Source organism: Pongo abelii, chromosome 19 (genome assembly GCF_028885655.2).
Source record: "Pongo abelii isolate AG06213 chromosome 19, NHGRI_mPonAbe1-v2.0_pri, whole genome shotgun sequence".
Lineage (NCBI taxonomy): Eukaryota > Metazoa > Chordata > Mammalia > Primates > Hominidae > Pongo > Pongo abelii.
In genome coordinates, this window is record NC_072004.2 from 3918861 (window position 1) to 3945129 (window position 26269).

Sequence of the window (26269 nt, forward strand, 5' to 3'; positions counted from 1 at the left end):
TACGGCATGTGGACTAGAAAATACCAGGCACAACTGAAAGTGAGAACACCACACTGAGAATAGGGACACTGATGTTTACTTGCTCAATGTGTAAGGCTCAATCTTCCCCCAGGTTTCCCAGAATGCTGGCAACTAGCCCCATAGCCTCATATCCTTCAGGCAGATGACTGGAAAAGCATTCTCTGGGGAACCTGGTAAGCTCAGGGAATGCACCTATAGCCGCCAACACTGGGGATCTCCCAACGAAAGAGCCAGCCAGTTCATCTCGCTGTGAGTCCACCAGTTGACAAGCCAGACACAAAGAGCGTCCAGCTTTTTAGTCCCCCATTCCTTAATGAGTGGACAGCCCAGGCCACCTGGACATTTGAGTAAAGCCTTAACATAAAACTCAGAAAAAGCAACTAGGAGAGGTCAGGTGTGATGGCTCACATCTGTAATCCCAGGACTTTGGGAGGCTGAGGCCAGCGGATCACTTGAAGCCAGGAATTTGAGACCACTCTGGCCAACATGGTGAAACCCTGACAAAGTACAAAAAAATTAGCTGGGTGTGGTGGCGCATGACTGTAATCCCAGCTACTCAGGAGGCTGCGGCACAAGAATCACCTGAAGCCAGGAGGCAGAGGTTGCAGTGAGCTGAGATGGTGTCACTGCACTCCAGCCAGGGTGACAGAGCCAGACTCTATCTTTAAAAAAAAAAAAAAAAAAACACAACTAGGAGAAAAGACAGACTATGCAGGTAAAATAAAACTTCAAAAGGATGATTAATATCTTCAGAGAAATATTTTTCTAAAGTTGTTTTTTTTTTTAATTTGAGACAGTTTAGTTCTGTCACCCCAGCTGGAGTGCAGTGGCACGATCTCGGCTTACTGCAACCTCTGCCTCCCAGGTTCAAGTGATTCTCCTGTCTCAGCCTCCCGAGTAGCTGGGACTACAGGCATGTACCACCACGCCTGGCTAATTTTTTGTACTTTTTGGTTGAGATGGAGTTTCACCATGTTGGCCAGGCTGGTCCTGAATTCCTGGCCTCAAATGATCTGCCTGCCTCGGCCTCCCAAAGTGCTGGGATTACAGGCGTGAGCTATTGCGCCTGGCCAAAAACATTTTTTTTCTTTTTTCTTTTTTTTTTTTTTTTGAGACGGAGTCTTGGTCTGTTGCCCAGACTGGAGTGCAGTGGTGCGATCTCGGCTCACTGCAACCTCTGCCTCCCGAGTTCAAGCTATTCTTCCTCAGCCTCCCGAGTAGCTGGGACTACAGGCATGTGCCACCACGCCCAGCTAATTTTTGTGTTTTTAATAGAGATGGGGTTTCACCATGTTGGCCAGGATGGTCTTGATCTCTTGACCTCGTGATCCACCCACCTCGGCCTCCCAAAGTGCTGGGATTACAGGTGTGAGATACCACACCCGGCCCAAAAAACATTTTTAATACCAACTTTACTAAAGGTATGTAATTCATACACTACAAAGTTCATCCTTTTAAAGTGTATAATTCAGTAGGTCTTAGTATACTCAGAGTTGCGCAACCACCACTCTCTTATAATAAATAGATATTGCAATCATGAAAGAACAGGATGCTATTACTAAAAACAGGATATTGAGAAAATGTTTAAAAGCTCTTGAAGGGAGTATAAATTAGTTCGATCACTGTGGAAAGCAATGTGGTGATTCCTCAAAGAGCTAAAAACAGAACTACCATTTGACCCAGCAATCCTACTACTGGGTATATACTCAGAGGAAGAGATACCATTCCACCATGAAGACACATACACACAAATGTTCACTGCAGCACTATTCACAAAAGCAAAGACACGCAATCAACATAAATGCCCATCAATGACAGACTGGATGAAGAAAATGTGTAGTCCTTCAAAATAAATATGGTAAAAACAAAAAAGAGGGCTGGGTGCAGTGGCTCACACCTGTAATCCCAGCACTTTGGGAGGCCGAGGCAGATAGATCACAAGGTCAGGAGTTCCAGACCAGCCTGTCCAATATGGTGAAACCCCACCTCTACTAAAAATACAAAAATGAGCCAGGTGTGGTGGTGGGCACCTATAGTCCCAGCTACTCAGGAGGCTGAGGCAGGAGAATCACTTGAACCCAGGAGGCGGAGAAAAAGAAAAGAATAAAAAAGAAAATATGGTACATATACACCATGGAGTACTATGCAGCCATAAAAATAACAAGATCATGTCTTTTGTGGGAACGTGGATGGAGCTGGAGGCCACTATCCTTAGCAAACTAAGGCAGCAACAGAAAACCAAATACTGCATGTTCTCACTTACAAGTGGGAGCTAAATGATGAGAACTCATGAACACAAAGAAGAAACAACGGACCCTGGGGCCTACCTAAGGCGGGAGGGTGAGAGGAGGGAGAGGAGCACAAAAAATAACTATTGGGTGCTGGGCTTAGTTGTAATGTGTACAACCAACCCCCGTGACATGAGTTTACCTCTATAACAAAACTGCACATGTACCCCCGAACCTAAAAAGTTAAAAAATAAAAATATGAGGTCGGGCACGGTGGCTCATGCCTGTAATCCCAGCTCTTTGGGAGGCTGAGGCGGGCAGATCACCTGAGGTCAGGAGTTTGAAACTAGACTGGCCAACATGGCAAAACCCCATCTCTACTAAAAATACAAAAATTAGCCGAGCATGGTGGTGGGTACCTGTAGTCCCAGCTACTAGGGAGGCTGAGGCAGGAGAATCACTTGAACCCGGGAGGTGGAGCTTGCAGTGAGCTGAGATCTCGCCCTTGCACTCCAGCCTGGGTGACAGAGCGAGACTCCGTCTCGAAAGCAAAAATAAATAAATAAAAATAAAAAGCTCTTGAAAATGAAAATATCACAACAAAACAAAAATCTCAAAGGAAAGGTTGGAAGGTGAAGTGACCCAAGTGCCCATAAAGTAGAGGCAACAGACAAAACTAAGGAAACCGGGAGTGAAAAGCGAGGAAAGTCAGGGGGCCAGCTCAAGGAAACCAGGAGAGAAAAGCGAAGGGAAATCCGGGGATCAGTTCAAGACGTCCCACATCCAAACAAGAGTTTAAGAAAGATGGAACGCAGAAAACGTAGGGGAGGAAATCACTATAATTACTATTCAATCATTTCCTCAAACTGAAGGACATGAGTTCCGTGACTGCAGGGGCTGATTACCCTACACACGGGATAAAAGTGCATCACAGTGAAATTTTTTAAGACTGAGGAAAAAGGTAAGTCCTACTTCCAGGGAGAAGAAACAGTTTCTATGTCAAAGGTCAAGAACCCCAATGGGACTCAATCAGCAGTCACACGGAAGCCAGAAGGCAATGAAAGCAGTGACTGCCACATTCTGGGGCATGCCCTTTCTAACCCGGAAGTCAATACTCAGCCCAAATCCCATCAACTTGAGAGAGCAGAAGAAAACCATTCTTACATAGGCAAGGTTCTCAAAAGATGAACTACTCAATCCTCCCTTTTTCAGAAAGCTACTAGAAGATGTAGCCACCGGAACGAAGAAATATGACAAGACAGGAGACTAATGGGATCCAAACAAGAGAAAATGAATCCCCAGGATGATGGAGCTTCTCAGATGACACCCGCACAGCAGACCTAGAGAATAACAAATCTAGATTAAAGCAGATCAGAAGGATTCAGGAAATACTTCCTTGAGAAGATGAAGTTGATAGAATGCCCATGTGTTTAAACATATTGAATGTTTCTGTTAGAGGAGATTTAGACAACTGGCAGAAAATCTGGGACTAAACTAATGATAAAAGACCGAAATTAGGAAAATAAAAGTACCTATTCAATTGTTAACTCCCAAGAAAATAAAAAGATGTACAGGAAAAAAAAAGGCCAGATGCAGTGGCTCATGCCTATAATCCCAGCACTTTGGGAGGCTAAGGTGGGTGGATTGCTTGAGTCCAGGAGTTCAAGACCAGTGTGGGCGATATGGCAAAACCTCCTCTCTATAAAAATATACAAAAATTAGACAGGCGTGGTGGCACGCACCTGTAATCCCAGCTAGTCAAGAGGCTGAGGTGGGAGGATCACTTGAGCCTAGGGGGTCGAGGCTGCAGTGAGCCAAGGTTGCACCACTGTACTCCAGCCTGGGTGACAGAGCAAGACCCTGCCTCAAAAAAAAGAAAAGAAAAACAAAAACATGGTACTGTATGGCACAGCAATGTAAACAACTTACGTAATCATAATAAGGTAAAGGTCAAAGGGTGATCTAAACAAAATGGACAGAATTGTAGCAGGGGACGTGCATGCATGGGCAAGGATGGGAAGGTGAAAGACAACTTAAGTCTCATCACTGATGGTGGAAATAAAATAGATAAAGCCTAAAACTGAAAACAATTACAAAGAACATAAACATATTACTTGGTAATACAGAGTTAAACACTCAAGAACCAGCTAGAGTTGAAAAGTAATTGTTCTTGGGGAATGAGACATTGGGACAGGACAGCAGGAAACCATTGTTTCTTGTTCAAGTCTTGTCGGCTACGTAACGTGTGCATGTCCAACTGATAAAAATAAAAGCCTAAATTTTCTTCTTCTTTTTTTTTTTTTGAGACACCAGGCTGGAGTGCAGTGGTGCGATCACGGCTCACTTCAACCTCTGCCTCCACAGTTAAAGCGATTCCCATGCCTCAGCCTCCCGAGTAGCTGGGATTAAAGGCATGCACCACCATACGTGGCTAATTTTTGTATTTTTCCTAGAGCTGGGGTTTCGCCATGTTGGCCAGGTTGGTCTCGAACTCCTGGCCTCAAGTGATCCACCTGCCTTGGCCTGTAATCCCAGCACTTTGGGAGGCCAAGGCAGGCTGTTCACGAGGTGAGGGCATCGAGACCATCCTGGCTAACATGGTGAAACCCCGTCTCTACTAAAAATACAAAAAATTAGCCAGGCGTGGTGGTGGGCGCCTGTAATCCCAGCACTTTGGGAGGCCAAGGCGGGTGGATCACGAAGTCAGGAGATTGAGACCATCCTGGCTAACACGGTGAAACCCCATCTCTACTATAAATACAAAAAAATTAGCCAGGTGTGGTGGCAGGCGCCTGTAGTCCCAGCTACTTAGGAGGCTGAGGCAGGAGAATGGCATGAACCCGGGAGGCAGAGCTTGCACTGAGCTGAGATCACGCCACTGCACTCCAGCGTGGGCGACAGAGCGAGACTCCATCTCAAAAAAAAGTGGAACAGGTGGGGGAAGAAGGAGGTGGCACAGAGCACAGCCTCATCTTCCCTGAGGCCCCGCCTCTGGTAGGGTAGTGAACAGTACACTACCAGATAATAGCTACTTCCCAACTTGTTCACATTATAGCATACTGAGGAAATAATGATATTTGCAAGACTCAAGGTCCGAGGAGATTAGCACAGCTATCATTCATTCGGTTGGGAATGACACACAGACTTGGAAACTCTGAATCAATATTTGGGCACTCGTTAAATGCCAGGCACTGAGCAGAGCATTTTATATGCTATAATGTCATTTATTCCTCACAACAGTAACAGTACTATTAACCTCCCCATCTTATAGTTGTACAGAGAGGTCAGGTACCTTGCCTGAGGTCATACAGCTAGTGTTTGCATCTAAGGCTCCAGGGTTCATGTTCTTCATCACAACTCCCTTCCCCTTCCTTTGACCAGATAACCCCTGGGGTTCCTTACCATCTAGAGACCAAATGCTTAAAACCTCTTAGCTTCATTACTTTCCTCCATCTATAAAAGTTGCTTTCAGCACCTTTTGTCCAGGTGAACTCCTATCAACTCTAGAAGTGAGACTCACTCCCTCTGAATCTTAAGGTAGCACTCAAGTCCTACTTCTACCAAAACTTCCACAAATCAAGCACTCCCTGAACCTCCAACTTCCCACACAACTCCTGCTGTGTATTGCTAATAAAGATTCTATATAACCAAGGCTATAAAAATAGTGACATTTTTGCTATCTTTTTTTTTCTTTTTGAGACAGGGTCTTCATCTACCACCCAGGCTAGAGTGCAGTAGCGTGATCACAGCTCACTGCAGCCTTGACCTCCTAGGTTCAAGTGGCCCTCCCACCTCAGCCTCCTGAGTGGCTGGGACATGCTCAGCTAGTTTTTTATTTTTTTGTAGAAACAAAGTCTCACTATGTTACCCAGACTGGTCTCAAACTCCTGGGGTCAAGCAATCCTCCTGCTTTGGCCTCCCAGACTGCTGGGTCTATAGGCATGAGCCACTGTGCCGGGCCATTTTTGCTATTTTTAATAGATTCTATTGATTCGTCAATAGTTAATGAATATGATAAAACGGATTTTCAAACAAAACAAAAACGAATAATTTTGGCTAAGAAAAAACATTACCACAGCTTTGTGAACAGCTTCATCAAATAATTATGTAATTTCCTAACACTCAGAAACTGTCTCAAGAAAAGAAATGTTCAGGTTTGCTACCCTGGAGTCTGAGGTGGGAAGATGACTTGAGCCTGGGAGTTCAAGTGAGCTGTGATCATACCACTCACTCCAGCCTGGGTGACAGAGAAACTGGTTTTTACTTTTTTTTTTGTAAGTATGTTTACACAGTCTCCCTAAACCTCAGCTTCCTCATTAAGCTTGGGTTTTCTCGACTGCAAAATGGACTTAGATGTGAAACAGGGTTTAGTGAGGATCAAGCAGGATAATAATAAAAACAAATTCTATAAACTAAGGAGTACCATATGTTACCTATTGCCATTGGTTTTGAACTTTAAATGTATTTTCAAAATCCTGGCCAAAAGACTTTACAAAAGCCCATTTACTCATACATTCATTCAGCACTATCTGATAAGTTGCCATTATATACACACACACATACATATATTATATATATTATATACTATATAATATATACTATACAATTATATACTATATAGTATATATAGTATATACTGTACAATTATATACTATATAGTATACAATATATACTGTACAATATATACTATATAGTATACAGTATATACTGTACAATTATATACTATATAGTATACAGTATATATTGTACAATATATACTGTATACTATATAGTATATACTATACATTGTATATACTATATACTATATATACTATGCATTATATATACTATACAATATATACTATATAGTATATATTATATAATATATACTAATTATATAATATACACTATACAATTATATACTATATAGTATATATGCTATATAATAATATATACTATATAATATATAATTATATAGTATATATGATACATACTATATTATATAGTATATATTATATAATATATAGTATATGTTATATAGTATATACTATATATTATATAGTATATACTATATAATATATAATATAGTATGTTATATATATTATATAGTATATATATGTTATATATATTATATAGTGTATATTATATATGTTATATATATTATATAGTATATATTATATGTTATATATGTTATATATATTATATAGTATATATTATATAGTATGTTATATATACTATATAATGTATTAATATGATATATAAATTAGTGTTATATTAATATTAATATGTTATATATTATATATTATATAATATGTAATATTATATATTATATATGTAATATTATATATTATACATAATATATAAATACCTGATCCTGTGCTTGGTTCTGTGGATACAAAGATGAATAGGGCACACACAGTCCTTTCCCTGCAAAAACCTCACAGCCTAGAAGACAGATCTATAAACCAACAGCAGCAATGTAATAGGTGTGACAATTACGATACGAGAAGTAAGAGTATCAACTATTTACAACAGCCAATGTTAGTCAGCACCAGGCAGAGTTCTAAGCCCTTCACATGGATCAACTCGTATTTTCCACAACAACTCTAAAGGTAGGTACTACCTTTTTGCTGGTGACGAACAGAGAGGTTAAGTATTTTGTTTAAGGCATATGGTTAGTACATGATGGAGCTTGAATTTGAATCCTGGACTGATTCCAGATGCCACAATTAACCACTATATCATGGGCCAACAGACACTCCAGGGATGAGAAGTCCAGGATGGGGAGGGGCATTAGGGGAAATGGCCCAGAAAAAAACAACCCTTCAACTGTGCTTTAATGGATAACTAGGAGTTTGAAAGTATATGGCGATGGAGAGGCAATCTCAGGTAGAGGGGACAGAGTGTCAGCATACATAAAGACTGTATGGCAGATAGTGAGAACTATGACCTGCCTGGTGTGGCTGGAAAGGAACAGGGCAGGTGATGAAGAGAGGGCTAGAAGTCAGAATAAAAAGAGCCTGGCAGACCTAGGATGAAGAGCTCAGATATTAAAGTAAGGGCACCATGGGGCCACTGGAGACTATTAAAGGTGGAGGGCGCTGATCACCCCAGATCTGCATAAGCTCTCTTATGTATGGGACCTACAAATCTCTTAAAATATGTGCCTTAGTGCCAGATGCGTTAGCTCACGCCTGTAATCCCAGGACTTTGGGAGGCCAAGGCAGGCGGATCGCTTGAGCCCAGGAGCTCAAGACCAGCCTGGGTAACATGATGAAACCCCATTGCTACTAAAAACAAAAAAAAATAGCCTGGCGTGGTGAGGGGCACCTGTAGTCCCAGCTACTCAGGAGGCTGAGGCAGGAGAATTCCTTGAACCCGGGAGGTGGAGGTTGCAGTGAGCTGAAATCACACCACTGCACTGCAGCCTGGGCAACAGAGCAAGACTCCATCTTTAAAAAAAAAAAAAAAAAAAAAGGTGCCTCTGTACTGCCTGAATCCGTTCTCCAGTGTCTCTGAGAGTGCTCAGCCACCTCCGGTTACACACATCAGTGATGCTTCCCAGCTCATCTCCTCTGGACAGTTCTGACAGCAGTAACTCTCTTCCTCTAGTGAACTGAAACCTGCCTCCCCGTAGTTACCATCTCTGGGGCCATTCAGAACACATCTACTCCTTCTGCCCAGAGACAGCCTGCAGATCACTGATAACAGTGATCAGGTCCTCAGAGTTCCCGCCAAACCCTTCTCCATTCTTTCCACCAGCTCTCCATTTGCTATGGTCTCAGTCTCATTCCCATCCTGATTGTTCCCTTTGGGATCCCTCTAGTTTGTCAATAAACCTCAGAACAAGTGCTTCTCAACTTTTATTGGCTGATCCAGTAAAATACATTCTGCATCATGACCTAGCATACACACAATTGGTATCAAAGTTCCAAGAAACAACGCAATACTTTTTCTCATCAGTTAGAATGTACTCTGATATTTTCTCTCTTTTTTTTTTTTTGTTTGAGACGGTGTCTCGCTCTGTTGCTAGGCTGGAGTGCAGTGGCGCGATTTCAGCTCACTGCAACATCCACCTCCCGGGTTCAAGCAATTCTCCTGCCTCAGCCTCCCAAGTAGCTGGGACTACAGGCGCGCGTCACCACGCTCAGCTAACAAGGTGAAACCCCTGTCTGTACTAAAAATACAGAAATTAGCCAGACATGGAGGCAGGTGCCTGTAATCCCAGCTAATCGGGAGGCTGAGGCAGGAGAATCGCTTGAAACCGGGAGGCGGAGGTTGCAGTGAGCTGGTATTGTGCCACTGCACTCCAGCCTGGGCGACAGAGTGAGACTCTGTCTCAAAAAAAAAAAAAAGACATTACAGAGGCTAGAATAAACATCCTGAACTACAACCATAGAAAGCAGTAACAATGCCAATTACACTTATTGAGCACTGAGCAGGTGAGCTGGTTTTATGGGTGAGGCGACTGAGACACTGTGGTCAAGTAAGTCGACCAAAGTCACCTGGCTTGAGAATGGTGGAACTAGAACTTGCTCACAAGCAGGTTGGCTCAAGGCCCAGTTCCCAAGCTCAGTCTAAAGAACAGCAGAATGAGCAGACTCATAACATGGCAAACCCGCTGATGCCATTACAGGCTAATTACACACCCATCCAGGTTGTTATGAAAGGGGTCTCTTTTCGGGGGAAGAGAGGGAACAGCTTGCAGGCAATGAGTACCAAGGTCCCAGCCGGTTCAGACTCTAGACCAGGTGCTAAAGTATCATTCACAAAATGTGTCATGCCCTCTCACTTCAGTATATTTGCATGTGCTGTGCCTTTCAAACGGAAAATCTCTTTCTTCGTTTGCCAGGCAAATTCTTCCAGCCTCTCAAGCCTTGTTTTGATGAAGCCTTTCTCAAACTCCATGCTGCTGGTAAGTGCTTCTCTGTGGTCCCTGAAACTGGAGTGGGCTTAGGATGGAGCAGGGAGCAGACAGGAGGAGAAGGAGAGCAAAGGACAAAATTGCCACACACGTGGGAAACGGGACAATAAAGTGGCTGCTTAAAGAGCACTGGGAGACAAGGGTAGAAGGTATAAGTGTGTAAAGGCTGCTCCACTATTCAGATGTGATTCTGAAGGCAATGGGGAGCCACTGAAGTTTCTAAAGCAAGGCAGTACCATGGTGAGGTGGTATTTTGGAAATCAGGGAGAGACAAAAGAGCTGTGGCCTTTCCTCCATAGCCCTCCTAGGTCATGAATTTCTCCAAAGAAACCAATACCATTAACTCCCCCATAGCAAAGCACACAAAGCCAAAGTAAGCAAAAATAATTTCCACTCGGCCAGGCATGATGGCTCATGCCTGTAATCCCACCACTTTGGGAGGCCGAGGTGGGTGGATCACAAGGTCAGGAGATCGAGATCATCCTGGCTAACACGGGGAAACCCCGTCTCTTACCAAAAAATACAAAAAATTAGCCGGGCGTGGTGATGGGCGCCTGTAGTCCTAGCTACTCAGGAGGCTGAGGCAGGAGAATGGTGTGAACCCGGGAGGCGGAGGTTGCAGTGAGCTGAGATTGTGCCACTGCAGTCCAGCCTGGGCAACAGAGACACTGTCTCAAAATAGTAATGATAATAATAATCTCCACTCACCAAGGATCTTTCCTGTACTGCCTCATCACCATCCACAGCCAGCCATCCCTTACCAAAGACCTCCTGTGTACAATGGTAGTGCAGGCAGGTGGCTGGCAGCCTCACAGTCTAGCTGCACAACAAGGCCAGACAGTATGCTCTAAGTGTCAAAGGATCTGTACAGAACAGGTAACAGGAGCCTTAGGTGTAGGGCTGAAAACATCATTATGGAGACACTATCTGAATCATGCCATAGAAGATGTGGTGCTGACCAGGTGACAGTGCCAAGGTGGGGAATCTTCAAGAACTGATAGCAAGGTCCATACACAGGACAAAGCAGGCGTCCCAGTAGCCAGCACAGGGCTCAAGGGGGCGGGGGGAAGATAAATTAGGTAAGGGAGTTAGGAACAAAGCAGGCATCCCACTAGCTAGCACAGGGCTAGTGCAGGTGGGGGAAAGGTAAATTAGCTGAGAGAGTTAGGCTGATGTGTGGGCTTCAACCGATTCAGACAAATACATATTTGGTCCCTTGGGTAGTCGACAGCTGAGGGCTCCCAGCTGAGGGCGAGAAAAGCTGGCAGCCTGCTGTTGCTTTATGGTGCACACACACAGCTCTTACAGTCGATAGTCTTAAAAGCGCAGATAATCACATCTGCAGATACCTACGGGCACAGTTCCTGGGCTCAAAGCCATTCTAAATTAGTTGATTAATACTTTTCACATAATAATATGAAGATGGGCATAGGGCTTTTCTACAAACTTCCTGTAAACCCGAAAGTGACTAAAAACCTTTTAAAGTTTTCACAAAAACCATATTTAACTGTTTCCTTCAATGTCAAGAAATATTAAAAGGTTATAGACTGAATATAAAATATGAGGTTTGAGTGTGTGTGGACTACAACTTCTACAGTCTCCCAAAGCACCTGGGCACTGGCAACCACCCAGGACTGTGCTAAGACGATGAACAGAGATGAATCAAAAAGCCCCTTCCCTTAGAGCTTACCACCTCACGAATTTCACAAAGTAGGCACCAAAACTATGTGGCAAATTAATAAAATACGACCTATTCATATGAAATTTCACTTAAGGGCCATCTGTTATCATCCTGTGCTCAGCACGTTTTTCTGCCCTAGAAGACTTTCTAGAATCATACTCTAAGAGCATAAATATCTAATCTATAACCTCTGATGTGAAATAAGACCTTAATTTCAATTCTATTTCCCCTCTACATGGCAGTCAATTAAATATTGCTCCTTGTGAGCAGACTGAAGAGTCCCTTCTCCCTGGACCACACCTACCATGAGAAAAGGTGTGTTGTATTATAAAATGATAACGTTTCCGACTTTGGTCCATGGTCCAAGAACTTCTTTATAACACCTCCTCAAGTAACTGAGCTCACAGGAATGTGAAAGCAAGACAGCTGCATGGACACGAATGGCGCAGGTTGGGAAGCCAAAGAAGAAACATGTAACACTTGGAAACTCTCAGCATTATAATCAGCCACGCACACCCGTGGCAATCTGTTTTACCATGTTAGCTCTTATAAAAACGAATGACGGAAACAACTTGTCATTTTAGTTGCTACTATAACGACGTCACTTCGCAAGCCTTTCATCTTGCAGTAAAATATAGTATATTCTCAAAAGCTTAGATGTAGATTAACAACGCAGAATTAACTGCGTAAGTATGCACAAAAGTATATACTTATTCAAGTCTAAGGATAGACATTCTTAAAGCACAGAATCAAATGCATGGCTAATTCTTATCTTCTTTGGCTAGTCCTAACTTACTAGTCCTTACAGACAGAGCAGCCATAGTGAGATCATCATGAGGGTGGCCACTGTGAGATTATCACAATCAGGTTTTTAAACCTTGACTAAGCCTCACTCACAGAATTGTACGACCTAGCTATGTGAATCAAAGACTGCCAAATATAACTCAATATTTTCTCTCCCTTTCCTCAACAATTAAGCCCTGATTTCTAGCTGAATACATGGCCGTGGAAAAGAATCTTTCCCAGCCTGTCCTGCAGGTAGCTGCGACCATGTGACTGAATTTGGGCCTATGAGATGTAAGCTATGCCTGTAAGAGAGTGGGCATGGCTCCTTCCTTCTCCTTCCCTTTTCCCTTTCTTGCTTGTTGGAATGTGGAAAATGACAGCAGGAGTCAATAGAATTACTAAGTGGAAGATGTCCGTGGAGGATGACAGCACAAGACAGATGAAGCCAGGTCCCTGATGATGATAAAACTGCCACATCAACCCTGGACTGCCTACCTGGGTTGGCATTTTCATAAGAAAGCAGTTTCTTTTTATGTTTAAACCACTGATGCATTAGGTTTTCTGTCCCTTGGAAGAGTTTTGTCTATCCCTAATACACCATACCAGACTTCTTCCAGATTCTCTGGACTTTGGACTTTTGTGGATACAATTTCCTCTGCCTGAAACCCTGTTACTACCTCCTGTAACACTATCTGCTTTCACCATTCACCTGCGGGCTGAAATGTTAAGTTCTCAGGTAAGTCTTGCTTGAGCCCTAAGTGAGGTTAAATACACTTGCTATCTATTCCTTATACTTTCCCTCGGTTAACACTCACCATATCTTATAATTACTGGGTTAATACCTTTCTCTTCCACCACTTGTGTATTTAACCTCACTTAGGGCTCAAGCAAGTACCTGCTTTGTCCACTGTCATCCAAGTGAGTGGCACTCAATATACGCCCAATAAACATTTGCTCAGTGAACAATAATGCCACAACCCCTGAGTGATTTCTGGACCACACCTCAAGTATTTCTTGACCTTCTATTAAGGGACTCCTATGAACTCTACATAAAGTTCTATTTCTGTCAGCTACTCTCAGAACGTAAACGTTGTTTCTCTCCATTTGCCTTTGCTCAAATTTGCAAAGTGCCAGCTCCTTCAACAGTTCTGCATGGTTCTTCCCACTACCACTTCATATTCTCATAATACGTGTAGATACTAGAGAGAAGGTGATATGTATATTCTTGGGGGAAAAAAAAAAGGAGATCTTTCACCAACTAATATGACTTTTTTTTTTTTTTTTTTTTTTGAGACAGAGTCTCACTCTGTGGCCCAGGCTGGAGTGCAGTGGCGTGATCTCAGCTCACTGCAACCTCCGCCTCCTGGGTTCAAGTGGTTGTCCAACCTCAGCCTCCCAAGTAGCTGGGATTACAGGCACCCGCCACTATGCCCAGCTAATTTTTGTATTTTTAGTAGAGATGAGGTTTCACCACGTTGGCCAGGCTGGTCTCGAATTCCTGACCTCAGATGATCCTCCAGCCTCAGCCTCCCAAAGTGCTGGGATTACAGGCGTGAGCCACTGCGCCCGGCCATGACTATTACTTTTAAGGGCTGGGATGCCTTAAAGGTACTTTTTTCATAAGAAACACACAAACTACATTATGTGAATTCTGGCCATGTACAGGAAGACATTCTTAAAATATTTTAAAAGCCTCTGATTTTAAGGTGAACAGAACCTTTTAAAGGCATTACAAGTACCCGCTGGTTTACTGCTTTATGTACACACCCTTCATGGCCACTGAAGATTCTACATGACTGGCTGACTTACTTTCACAAAATAAGTACCTTTTTGGTCATACCGTGGAGTTAAAAGAAATAGGATCCCAGGAAGGAGGTAGTGAGACATTAAAAACGGGTGGAGGGAGAGAGAGCATCAGGAAGAATACCTAATGGATGCTGGGCTTAATACCTAGGTGATGGGATGATGTGTGGAGTAAACCACCATGGCACACGTTTACCTATGTAACACATCTGCAAATCCAAATCCTGCACATGTACGCCTGAATTTAAAATAAAAGTTGAAAGAAAGAAAAAAAAAAAAAAAAGCAAGAGATCTAGGTGATAGTCTGTTTTACTAATGATTCACTGGGTCACCCTTGATCAGTCTTCTTAACCCGAAGTGAAGCGCCCAGTAAATAAATTCCCAAGATGCCTTCCAAGGAAAATATTTTGTTGCCAAATCAATTTGCTCTCTTAATGATTTAACAGACATGATCTTGGTGATTATATGAAGAACTGTATAATTACAAGTATTCACAGGAAACCTGGTGTTTGCCTATCAGTTTCAGATCCTATGAAGGTTTAAATGAGTCTAATATATGGTTCTTTAAGGATCTACAAACCAGTATGATTTTAGAAAAGCTAGTTTTTGCATGAGGAGGATAGGTTTTAGAATGTGAGCCTTTCCAGCATGTTACTACTGTTTTTCCACACTTATTCGGTGCCCACACTGAATTCGGAAGGTGCTGTGTAAAAACCTGGACAGGACAATATAAAAAATGGTTTTCAGCGCCACTCCTCCTATCCTTACATCTCTTTTCTCTCCAAACTGTTCGAGAACCTGATAAAAGATCTCCAAAGAGTAGCGTCAATCAACTGCACAAAGGTCTGCATTACAACATGCAGAGACATCTGGGCTTGCCCAGCTCTTCAGAGCAAGGACGGCCTAATGCAGGCTTTCCAGACCTCTAACATAGGTTAAAGAGAGACGAAGCAAACGCCGGGTGAAAAGCTGGAAACACCTCATATGGGTCCCCGCCTGGCCTCTCCAAAGCAAATGCCCACCTCTTCCTTCAGTCCCCTGGGGGCGACCGCCCTGCCCCACCCCCGCAGTCGCCTGCCGGCCCTGACCTCCTCGAACTGCTCACTAGAGCAGCCGGCGCCGCGAGCCTCCAGCAGCTCCCGGAACTGCTCCAGAGTGACAGACTCTTCGCCGCGGCCCAGCCGCTCTTCCAGCCAGCGAAACAACGCGCCGCGATGCCTCGACACCAGCGACTCGCAGGGGGGTGTGGGCAGCAACGCTGCAGCAGCCTCTCGCAGCCTGGCCGGCTCCAGCAGCGCCGCGGCGGGTGGTAGCGCTGGAGCCGCGAGGCCCGGGCCGGGGGTCGTGCCCGAGACCGCGGCCCAGTCCTGGTGTGGGCCCCAACCCTCGCCCCCGGCAGCTGCCGCTTCGTCTTCACTGCTGTGACTCGGAGCGTTCCCCATAGGGTCTCCGTCTTGGGCGCCTGGCTCTCCAGCCGCCGCCGCCTCCCCGCCTCGACCTGTCAACCTCCGACAGCAGCCGGCGGGCGGGGACGGGGAGGAGACGACGGCGGCCTCTGCGGCTTCCGGCTTCCTGGCCGTCAAGCGACGACCGCTGTCGCAAAGGCGCCGTCACGTAGATAGGCGGCCTCCACCAACCAACGACAGCTAGGCGGGGAGCGCCGCCTCAAAGGATGCAACCTTGATTTCCCAGAACACGAGTCTGTCTCAACATCTACGTCATTCCGCAGCCTCCGCTGCCGCCATCTTTGTGGGGGCTGACAACCTGCAAGCCAAGAAGTACGAGAAGGGCCAGGCGCGGTGGCTCACGCCTGTAATCCCAGCACTTTGGGAGGCCGAGACGGGTGGATCACCTGAGGTCAGGAGTTCGAGACCAGCCTGACCAACGTGGTGAAATCCTGTCTCTACTAAATACAAAATATTAGCCGGGCGTGGGGGCGCGTGCCTGTAATCCCAGCTACTTGGGAGGCTGAGGCAGGAGAATCGCTTGAACCCGGGAGGCGGAGATTGCAGTGAGCCGAGATTCCGCCACTGCACTCCAGCCTGGGCAACAAGAGCTAAAACTCTGTCTCAGAAAAAAAAAAAAAAAAAAGTACAAGGAAAAAGTCGCAGACAGCGAGCTTTTCGCCAGTGCCAGGAATACAGATAGAACGAGAGACTAAGAGAGGGAGCGCGCGCACTAGCGCGAGAGGGAAAGGGCGAGAGCGCGCGCGCCGATGACGTCACGCTCGGCGTCTCGGCCATCTTAGCTGTAGAGAGAGAGGCTGCAACTTCGGAAGTGCGGAGCGGGTGCGGCTATATAAATGCTGAGGCTCGGAGGCGGTGGGCTTTTGTTGGGCCTGGCTGTAGCCGCAGCAGCGGTGATAGCAGCATGGCTTATGGGCTGGTGGGGTCCCCGCGCTGGTTTTCGCCTTTTCATACCTGAGGAGCTGTCTCGCTACCGCGGCGGCCCAGGGGACCCGGGCCTCTACTTGGCGTTGCTCGGCCGCGTCTACGATGTGTCCTCCGGCCGGAGGCACTACGAGCCTGGGTCCCACTATAGCGGCTTCGCAGGTATCAGCGAGGCTGCTTACGCCTTTCCCTCCGCTGGCGCGAGCCAGTAAACATCTGCGCGTCGTTCGTTCGTTCATTATTCATGTATTTCCCCCCCGACCCCACCCCACATCCATCAAACCCGCGCGGCGGGCGGGACGAGCTGCATGCACCATCCTTCTAGGCTCTCTGGCTCTGGCGGGACTGTGGGCCAGCTCTGTCATTCAGCACCGCCCTGCGTGACTTATATTGGAGAAACATGTCTTCTCTCTTGTTACCCATTACCCACCGTCGGAAGCCCTAGGATACGGGCTGTGTGCCAGACTTCTGTCGGGGCTCTTAGCGCACAGATAAATGAGATCCCGCCCAGCCCCTGCCCTCACAGTTTCCTTACTAATTCCAACCATCTCTTCATTATGCCCGGGTCCGAAATAATCTTTATTCCCCCCACCCTTTAGCGTAGTGTTTTCAAGGTTCATCCATGGTTTATGAGCGTGCATCAATACTTTATGGCCCGTCATATAGTACATTTGGTCTGAGTCATTCCTGCTTCTAGTAGGGATGCACCTGTTTGCCTGCCTTAGAAGGTTAGGGCAGAGGAAAGCGGCCCAGTCACCTTTACAGTCGTTGATACGTAGACCGAAGTTGTGCATATGTTAGGCCTCAAGAAACATTTGTCAAATTAAGCTTATGCTGGTGTCCCTGTGTTACAGCTGAGGGGGTTAAAGGATGTGATTTACCTAAAACCCTCACACCTGAATACTGACAGAACATGGACTCGGACCACCAGCCTAGTGCTTTCTTTTTTTTTTTTTTTAAGATAGAGTCTCGCTCTGTCGCCCAGGCTGGAGTGCAGTGGCCCGACCTCGGCTCACTGCAAGCTCCGCCTCCCGGGTTCACGCCATTCTCCTGTCTCAGCCTCCCGAGTAGTTGGGACTACAGGCGCCCAACACCACGCCCGGCTAGTTTTTTGAATTTTTAGTAGAGACGGGGTTTCACCGTGTTAGCCAGGATGGTCTCAATCTCCTGACCTTGTGATGCGCCCGCCTAGGCCTCACAAAGTGCTGGGATTACAGGCGTGAGCCACCGTGCCCGGCCAGCCTAGTGCTTTTTGCAGATGTTGCCTTGCCAGCCAGCGGGACTAACCTGCAAAATTTAAAAAGAAAAAAAAGTGCAGGGCAAGCCTAAGATCAGCTACTAGGCTGATATTAAATAAGCATTTTCCACTTGTCATTATCTTAGGGGAATTGGGAAGCTGCCTCTAGCACTTAAAATACAAGCTACTTCCCTCTGTCTAGGGAGTACTAAAGAAATACAAAGGTTGACAGAAAAGGAATGAAGTCCAGTTGGTCTCGCAAAGCCCCTGAGATAGTCCAGCAGGGGAAGGGACTTACTCAGGGCTACACAGTGAGTTAGAAGCAGAGCTGGGACTGGAATCACGGTGTTTTGTCGCTGCTAGTTGAAGGCAGTTTTCGTTGCGCTGCCCTGCTGCGTGCTATGGGAGCTGTCCTTGCATGTTTGCACAAGTGTGGGCATAAAACCTTCGATTTCTGGAGTGCTTTTTATTTTTCAGAGTGCTGTGCTGTTTACTGAGTTCCTGTGTTCCTGGTATTCATTCACCATCTTTATTTACCACTACCTACCTTGTGTCAGGGGCTGGATGTCTGCAACATGCTCCCCACCGCCCACACAGTCTAGTTGGGAAGCAGTTATGTCCACTTATTCGTTCATTCAGTATTTTATTTTTCATTGAGATGTAATTCACGTGATGTAAAGTCCTTTTAACGTATACAATTCAGTGGGGTTTTTTGTTGTTTAGAGACAGGGTCTGCCTCTGTCACCCAGGCTGGCGTGCAGTGGCATGATCTCGGCTGACTGCAACCTCTGCCTCCCAAGCTCAAGCAATCCTTCCACTTCAGTCTCCCAAGTAGCTGGGACCATAGGTGTGCACCATCATGCCCAGCTAATTTTTGTATTTTTTGTAGAGATGAGTTTTCGCCATGTTGGCCAGGCCGGTCTTGAACTCCTGAGCTCAAGTGATCCACCCACCTCAGCCACCCAAAGTGTTGGGATTACAGGTGTGAGCCACTGCCCCCAACCTTTTCATTTATTTATTTTTATTTGTCGAGATAAACTGGTTCTTTAGCCCAGGCTGGAGTGCGGTAGCGCAATCTTGGCTTACTGCAACCTCTGCCTCCCGGGTTCAATATTCTTGTGCCCCAGCCTGCCGAGGAGCTAGGATTACAGGCGTGTGCCACCATGTCTGGCTAATTTTTTTTATTTTTATTAGAGATGGGGTTTTGCCGTGTTGGCCAGGCTGGACAGGAAATCCTGGCCTCATGTGATCCAACTGCCTAGGTCTCCCACAGTGCTGGGATTATAGGTATGAGCCAAAATTCAGTGTTTTTGTTTTTTGTTTTTTTTTTTTTTGAGATGGAGTCTCACTCTGTCGCCCAGGCTAGAGTGCAGTGGTGCGATCTTGGCTCACTGCAGGCTCCGTGTCCTGGGTTCATGCCATTTTCCTGCCTCAGCCTCCCAAGTAGCTGGGACTACAGGCATCTGCCACCACACCCGGCTAAGTTTTTGTAGTTTTAGTATAGACGGGGTTTCACCTTGTCAGCCAGGATGGTCTCGGTCTCCTGACCTCGTGATCTGCCTGCCTCAGCCTCCCAAAGTGCTGGGATTACAGGCCTGAGCCACCACACCTGGCCCAGTGGTTTTTTTTTTAATATAGCCAGAAATTTGTAAAAATGTCACCACTAATTCTAGAACATTCTTATCACCCCAGAAAGAAACTTCTTATCTATTAGCAGTCACTCCTCATTCCTTCCTTTGCCAACCACTATCTACTTTCTTTTCCTGTCGATGGGCCTATTGTGGACATTTCATGGAGTCATACATGTGGCTTTTGTGTCTGGCTGCTTTCTCCCAGCATCATGTTACAGGGGTTCATCCATGGTGTACCAGCGTGTAGTAGTGCATTATACCTTTATGGCCGAATAATATTCTAGAGATACTATAATTCTAATAATATGGATATACCACATTTTATCTATCAGTTGATGGATTTTTGGTTTCTTTCTACTTTTTTTGCCTGTTATAAATAATGCTACTATGAACATTCATGTACAAATGTTTGTGTGAGCTGGGCACAGTGGTGCGTGCCCGTAGTCTCAGCTACTTGGGAGGTGGAGGCAGGAGAATCGCTTGAACCGAGGAGGCAGAGGTTGCAATGAGCCAAGATCGCACCACTGCACTCCAGCCTGGGCGATAGAGCGAGACTTTATCTCAAAAAAGAAAAAAACTATGTATTTAATTCATTTGATATTTACTGGGAATTTACTAAAGATCAGGCACTGTACCAGACACTGGGGAATCCATAGTAAATGAGTTTGGTGTGTTTTCTTACCTGATAAAACTTACTAGTAGAAAAGACAGACATTAAATAGATATTAAATAGATATTACACAATTAATGTATTATTTTTGTGAAAAGTGTTAAAAGGAAAAGTACTGGTGTTACCAGAGACTGTAACCGATTCGAAGAGGAGGAGAGAGGAAGGGAGCAAAATGAACAATAAAGAACGTCGCAGTGGCCAGGTGTGGTGGCTCACGCCTGTAATCCCAGCACTTTGGGAGGCCAAGGTGGGCGGATCACCTGAGTTTGGGAGTTTGAAACCAGTCTGACCAACATGGAGAAACCCCATCTCTACTAAAAATACAAAATTAGCTGGGCATGGTGGCAGATACCTGTAATCCCAGCTACTCAGGAGACTGAGGCAGGAGAATCGCTTGAACCCGGGAGGCAGAGGTTGCGGTGAGTCGAGATTGTGCCATTGCACTCCAGCCTGGGCAACAAGAGCGAAACTCTGTCTCAAAAACAAACAAAGAAAAATGTGGCAAGGCAGCGTTCGTGGCAGCTGGTGCAGGACAATGAATGATGTGTTAAGGAATTTGGACATTCTCGTAGAACAGAGGGAAGCCTCTGAGGATTCTTTGGCAGGAGAATGACGTGATCAGTTTGTGTTTAAAGTATCAGTTGAGTGTGGTATGAAGAGCAGATTGGTGTGGGGCAAGAATGAATGCAGGGAGGTCTCCCTTGGGGTTTGCTGTAGGAGTTCAGGTGAGAAAGGATGGCAGCCTGGGCTTGCTTAGATGTGGGTGGAGACAGGCAGACTGACACAAGAACACTACTTAGGCAGAAAATAACAGGACTTGGAGACCGGATGTGAGGGATGAAGGAAGTGTTAGGAACTGCAGGCTGGTCATGGTGGCTCACGCCTCTAATGCCAGCACTTTGGGAGGGCAAGGCTGGATCGTTACCTCAGGTCAGGAGTTCGAGACCAGCCTGGCCAATGTGGCAAAACCCCATCTCTGCTAAAAATACAAAAATTAGCTGGACGTGGTGGTGGGCACCTGTAGTCCCAGCTACTCGGGAGGCTGAGGCAGGAGAATGGCTTGAACCCGGGACGTGGAGGTTGCATTGAGCCGAGATTGTGCCATTGCACTCCAGCCTGGGCAACAGAGTGAGACTCAGGCTCAAAAAAAAAAAAAAATAGGGGGAACTGCATTCCCCAGGCTGGATGCAGTGGCTCACACCTGTAATCCCAGCACTTTGGGAGGCCAAGGTGGGTGGATCACCTGAGGTCAGGAGTTCCACACCAGCTTGGCCAACGTGGTGAAACCCCATCTCTACTAAAAATACAAAAACTAGCCAGGCATGTTGGTGTGCGCCTGTAGTCCCAGCTACTCAGGAGGCTGAGGTAGGCAAATCGCTTGAACCCGTGAGGCAGAGGAGGCAGTGAGACAAGATTGTGCCTTTGCATTCCAGCCTGGGCGACGAGCAAAATTCCGTCACACACACACACACAAAAAGAACTGCATTCCTGGATTGAGCAACTGGTTGGCATTTACTGAGACAGGCAATACTGGAGTAGATACAGGTTTCCTGGCTGTGAGGGTGCTGATAATCATTATTTCAATGTGGACTTTTTTTTTTTTTTGAGAGAGATGGGGTCTCACCCTGTCACCCAGGCTGGAGTGCAGTGGCATGGTCATAGCTCAAACCCCTGGGCTTAAGCAGTCCTCCTTATTCGGCTTCTTGAGGAGCTGGGATTATGAGCATAAGCCACCACGCCCAGCCAGTGTGAACATTTTGGTATTGTGATGTCTGTAAGACATCTAAGTGGTGTTGGATATATAGGTGTGAGCCTTGGGAGACATCTGAGCTAAAGATACAGATGTGGCTGTCTTTGCCTGTAGGTGGGCTTTGAAACCACAGCTGTGGATAAGATTGTCAAGTGTGAGGGTGTGGATGGTAATTGACCCCTAAGACTGGTAGACAGTGAGGAGCTGGAGAAGTAGGAGGAAAATCAGGCCAAGGGAAATGGTCACCTGTGTTAAATGTTGCCGAAGGTAAATGAAAGAATATGACCAATGCCAAAGAGATGTGTCCGAGGTCCAGGAGCATCTTTCACAGAGGAGACAGTGGGGACCCCATTTCCCTGGGGATAAGGAGTAGGGCTTGTCAAGAGACGTTTCTCAGCAGATTCTTGCTGGGCGCGGTGGCTCACACCTGTAATCCCAGCACTTGGGGAGGCCAAGGTGGGCGGATCACCTGAAGTCAGGACAAGCCTGGCCACCATGGTGAAACCCCATCTCTACTAAAAAAATACAAAAATTAGCCAGGCATGGTGGCGGGTGCCTGTAATCCCAGCTACTCTGGAGGCTGAGGCAGGAGAATCACTTGAAACCGGAAGGCAGAGGTTGCAGTGAGCCGAAATCATGCCACTGCACTCCGGCCTGGGCAACAGAGTGAGACTCTGTCTCAAAAAAAAAAGAAAAAGAAAATAGATTCTTGAGTGGGGATAGTGTCAGTCATTTACAACTGGATCTGATGGAAACTTCTCTCTTTCAGGCCGAGACGCGTCCAGAGCATTTGTGACCGGGGACTATTCTGAAGCAGGCCTTGTGGATGATATATCTGATTTGTCAGCCGCTGAGATGCTGACACTTCAAAATTGGCTTTCATTCTATGAGAAGAATTATGTATGTGTTGGTAAGTAGTCCACAGGTCATACATTTCATTTGATTGTCTGCAGTGTTTTTAGGGGGCTGAGATTTTTTAGGGATTGGGTTCAAGGTTAAAATCTGAAAAACAGCCATGGATTTGTTTTACTTTAAATTCTGGTTGTTAGAATAGGGATGAGCTGCCCAGAAGGAGATGGATGGTCACCTGCTTCCCCCACTCTTAGTCTTGGGAGAGGATTACTAAGCTGCTTGCTTTGGCCTCAGTTTTGCCACAGCCAGTGGTTGCTTGCACCATCCTTGAACAACCAGCTCCAGAAGGGCAGCTTCCCTGTCTCACTGTGCTCTATGCATCTGGCTTCAGCACACAGCCAGAAAGGCTTGAAGCCTGAATTTATGTTTCGACAAATCCCCTTTTATTTGGTCCTCTAGGAGGAGACAAACTTCGTGAGTGAGCTGTCTCCCAGGTGGTAGTTATGCTAATCAAACCACTGTGTAGGGTACTGCACTTGCTACTTACTGATGCTACATAAGGGACTTGTTTCTCAAATGAGACAACACCAAACTGTGTCCTAAAGCAGTGTTAAAGACTCTAAACACTAGGCCCGGCACAGTGGCTCATGACTGTAATCCCAGCACTTTGGTAGGCCGAGGCGGGTGGATCACTTGAGGTCAGGAGTTCAAGACCAGCCTGGCCAACATGGTGAAACCCTGTCTCTACTAAAAAATACAAAAATTACCTGGGCGTGGTGGCATGTACCTGTAGTCCAGCTATTCAGGAGGCTGAGGCAGGAGAATTGCTTCAGCCCAGGAGGTGGAGGTTGCAGTGAGCTGAGATCGCGCCACTGCACTCCAGCCTCAACGAAAGACACTAAACACTAGATTGCTTCACAAGTACTGACAACTGGGATGGTTGTAGCCCTTTCTGCTGTCTATCTGCAGCCCCCACCTCTCACTGGAGTCCTACTTGGACATGACTGACTTCCTGAGGAACACCAGTGTCACTTCACCATCGAAACAGGTCTAACTTGGAAGAATTCTTTCCTTAATGCCTCTGAATTTCTTCTTCTGTCATCACTGCTTGAGTTACCTTTTCTGAGAACCTTGGCATTTTTATTAACACCTCAGCTCCCTCCACATCCAATCAGTCAAGGCTTTTTCATAATATCTAAAGTTTGTGTCCATCCATTGTGGGCCTCTGCAGCACACCTTTCTTCATTTTCTCTTGTCTGCCCAAGATCAGTCTTGAGACCACAACCCTGTCTACCACTGAAGGCACTGACCTCTATTCACCTGCACTTCAGAGGGCTGGGTTCTTCCCTTTCCCAATGAAGTTGTCAAACCAAGGTTGAAACATTACTGGGTTAATAAAGAAAAGAAAACCCAATAGAAAAGAATAAGAGCCAGGAGTGGTGGCTCACACCTGTAATCCTAACACTTTGGGAGGCCGAGGTGGGTGGATCACCTGAGGTCAGGAGTTCAAGACCAGCCTGGCCAACATGGTGAAACCCTGTCTCTACTAAAATACAAAAATTAGCCGGGCATGATGGCGGCTGCGTGTAATCCCAGCTACTCAGGAGGCTAAGATGGGAGAATTGCTTAAACCTGGAAGACGGAGGTTGCAGTGAGCTAAGATCGCACCACTACACTCCAGCCTGGGTGGCTGAGTGAGACTCCGTCTCAAAAAAAAAAGAAAAAGAATAAGAATGGAGTCCAGACCGGTGGCTCATGCCTGTAATCCCAGCACTTTGGGAGGCCGAGGTGGTCGGATCAGTTGAGGTCAGGAGTTCAAGACCAGCCTGACCAACATGGCAAAACCATGTCTCTACTATAAATACAAAAAATTAGCTGGGTGTGGTGGGACACACCTGTAATCCCAGCTACTCGGGAGGCTGAAGCATGAGAATCATTTGAACCTGGAAGGCAGAGGTTGCAATAAGCCGAGATCACATCACTGCATTCCAGCCTGGGTGACAGAGTGAGACGCTGTCTCAAAAAAAAAAAAAAAAAAAACCAGAGTCCTGTAAATGGGCAAAGAATGCCAGGCCAAATACTTCATGCTAAGATTTGGGACCACACTAGAAGTGTTCGGATGCGTTTGGTGTGACAAGTGAACTGGTCTTGTTTGAATGATGTATAATGTGTTGAGGATGGGGTGGCGCATGTGCTGGGAAATGCCTCAGAAGGATTTGAGTTGATGTCAGGATCTTATTGAATACCTACTACTCATAAGTTATGGGTTCCATCCTTAGGGGGTCCAGGGATGAATCGAGTCCAGTTCCTGCCCCTGTTAGCTCATTCTGTAGGATAGGGGCCATGTTAGTCTCTTTCAGGTTACCAGAAACCCTCAGGATACATCACTGGATGAAGGTTTATTGTAAGGGTACATACTGAAGTGAGGACAGCCAGGAAGCCATCTTGGCAGCCAACATGGCCAGGCCTCAAGGGAAAACAAGATGGCCTTGGTTATGCTGTGGATACAGGATTGGCTTGGAGATGCAGCCACTGGTGATCACCATTCTCATGACAGATTCTAGAACTCCTCTGTTGCCTCTGCTACTACTGTCCTGTCTTTGGGTCTCATGTCAGAAACTCACCGAAGACAGGCTTGTCACCATATAACACAGACACCCCAGCCCCCGTAGTGGGAAGTTCTGTGCCAGGCCAACTCATAGACTGCAGGCCTGTGACTCGGGCCCTGATTCCTTTCTTTATTCATCTAATAAGTATTTAAAGTGAATGCTCTATGCTAAGCTGTTTTATTTATTTATATATTTTTTGAGATGGAGTCTTGCTTTGTCACCCAGGCTGGAGTGCAGTGGCACGATTGTGGCTCACTGCAACCTCCAACTTCTAGGTTCAAGCAGTTCTCCTGCCTCAGCCTCCTGGGTAGCTGGGATTACAGGCATGCACCACCATGCCTGGCAAATGTTTGTATTTTTAGTAGAGACAGGGTTTCACCATGTCAGCCAGGCTGGTCTCGAACTCCTGACCTCAAGTGATCTGCCCGGCTCAGCCTCCCAAAATGCTGGGATTACAGGTGTGAGCCAGTGCGCCCGGCGCTAAGCTGTTCTGAGTACTGGGCCTCACTAGTAGAGAGGTCCATCATAGACAAGTTAACAGATTGAACAGCTCCAGATAGGCCCATGCATCAAACTGTGATGTGATACATGTTTGGGAGCTCTGGCTCCTTTAGAGCAGATGCTCAGGAGTGGCTTCTTGGAGAAAGTGACCGTTAAGCTGAGACTGGGCAGGTGAGGGGGAGGCAGTCACCCCGAGACCTGGGGAGA

General features: G+C 46.0%; 2 protein-coding genes across 5 annotated transcripts in view; one reads left to right on the forward strand and one right to left on the reverse strand.

Annotated features, from left to right (window-relative positions):
- The window catches only part of ZZEF1 (zinc finger ZZ-type and EF-hand domain containing 1), a 137912-nt gene extending 121914 nt beyond the window's left edge, over positions 1-15998 (reverse strand). Inside the window, exon 1 of the mRNA XM_024235183.3 lies at positions 15511-15998. Coding sequence (XP_024090951.3) covers positions 15511-15864 — 354 coding nt within the window. The 5' untranslated portion in view covers positions 15865-15998. The remainder of the gene's footprint in view (positions 1-15510) is intronic.
- Positions 15999-16161: 163 nt separating this feature from the next.
- LOC100447644 (neuferricin) overlaps positions 16162-26269 on the forward strand; it is a 46817-nt gene continuing 36709 nt past the window's right edge. The window contains exons 1-3 of one of the 4 annotated variants that reach the window (XM_054535384.2): positions 16169-16279; positions 18939-19031; positions 22870-23010. In XM_054535384.2, coding sequence (XP_054391359.2) covers positions 18941-19031; positions 22870-23010 — 232 coding nt within the window. In that variant the 5' untranslated portion in view covers positions 16169-16279; positions 18939-18940. Of the gene's footprint in view, positions 16975-18938; positions 19032-22869; positions 23011-26269 lie in introns of all 4 variants that reach the window. The other 3 variants (XM_024235184.3, XM_054535382.2, XM_054535385.2) reach the window with 3 other exon arrangements.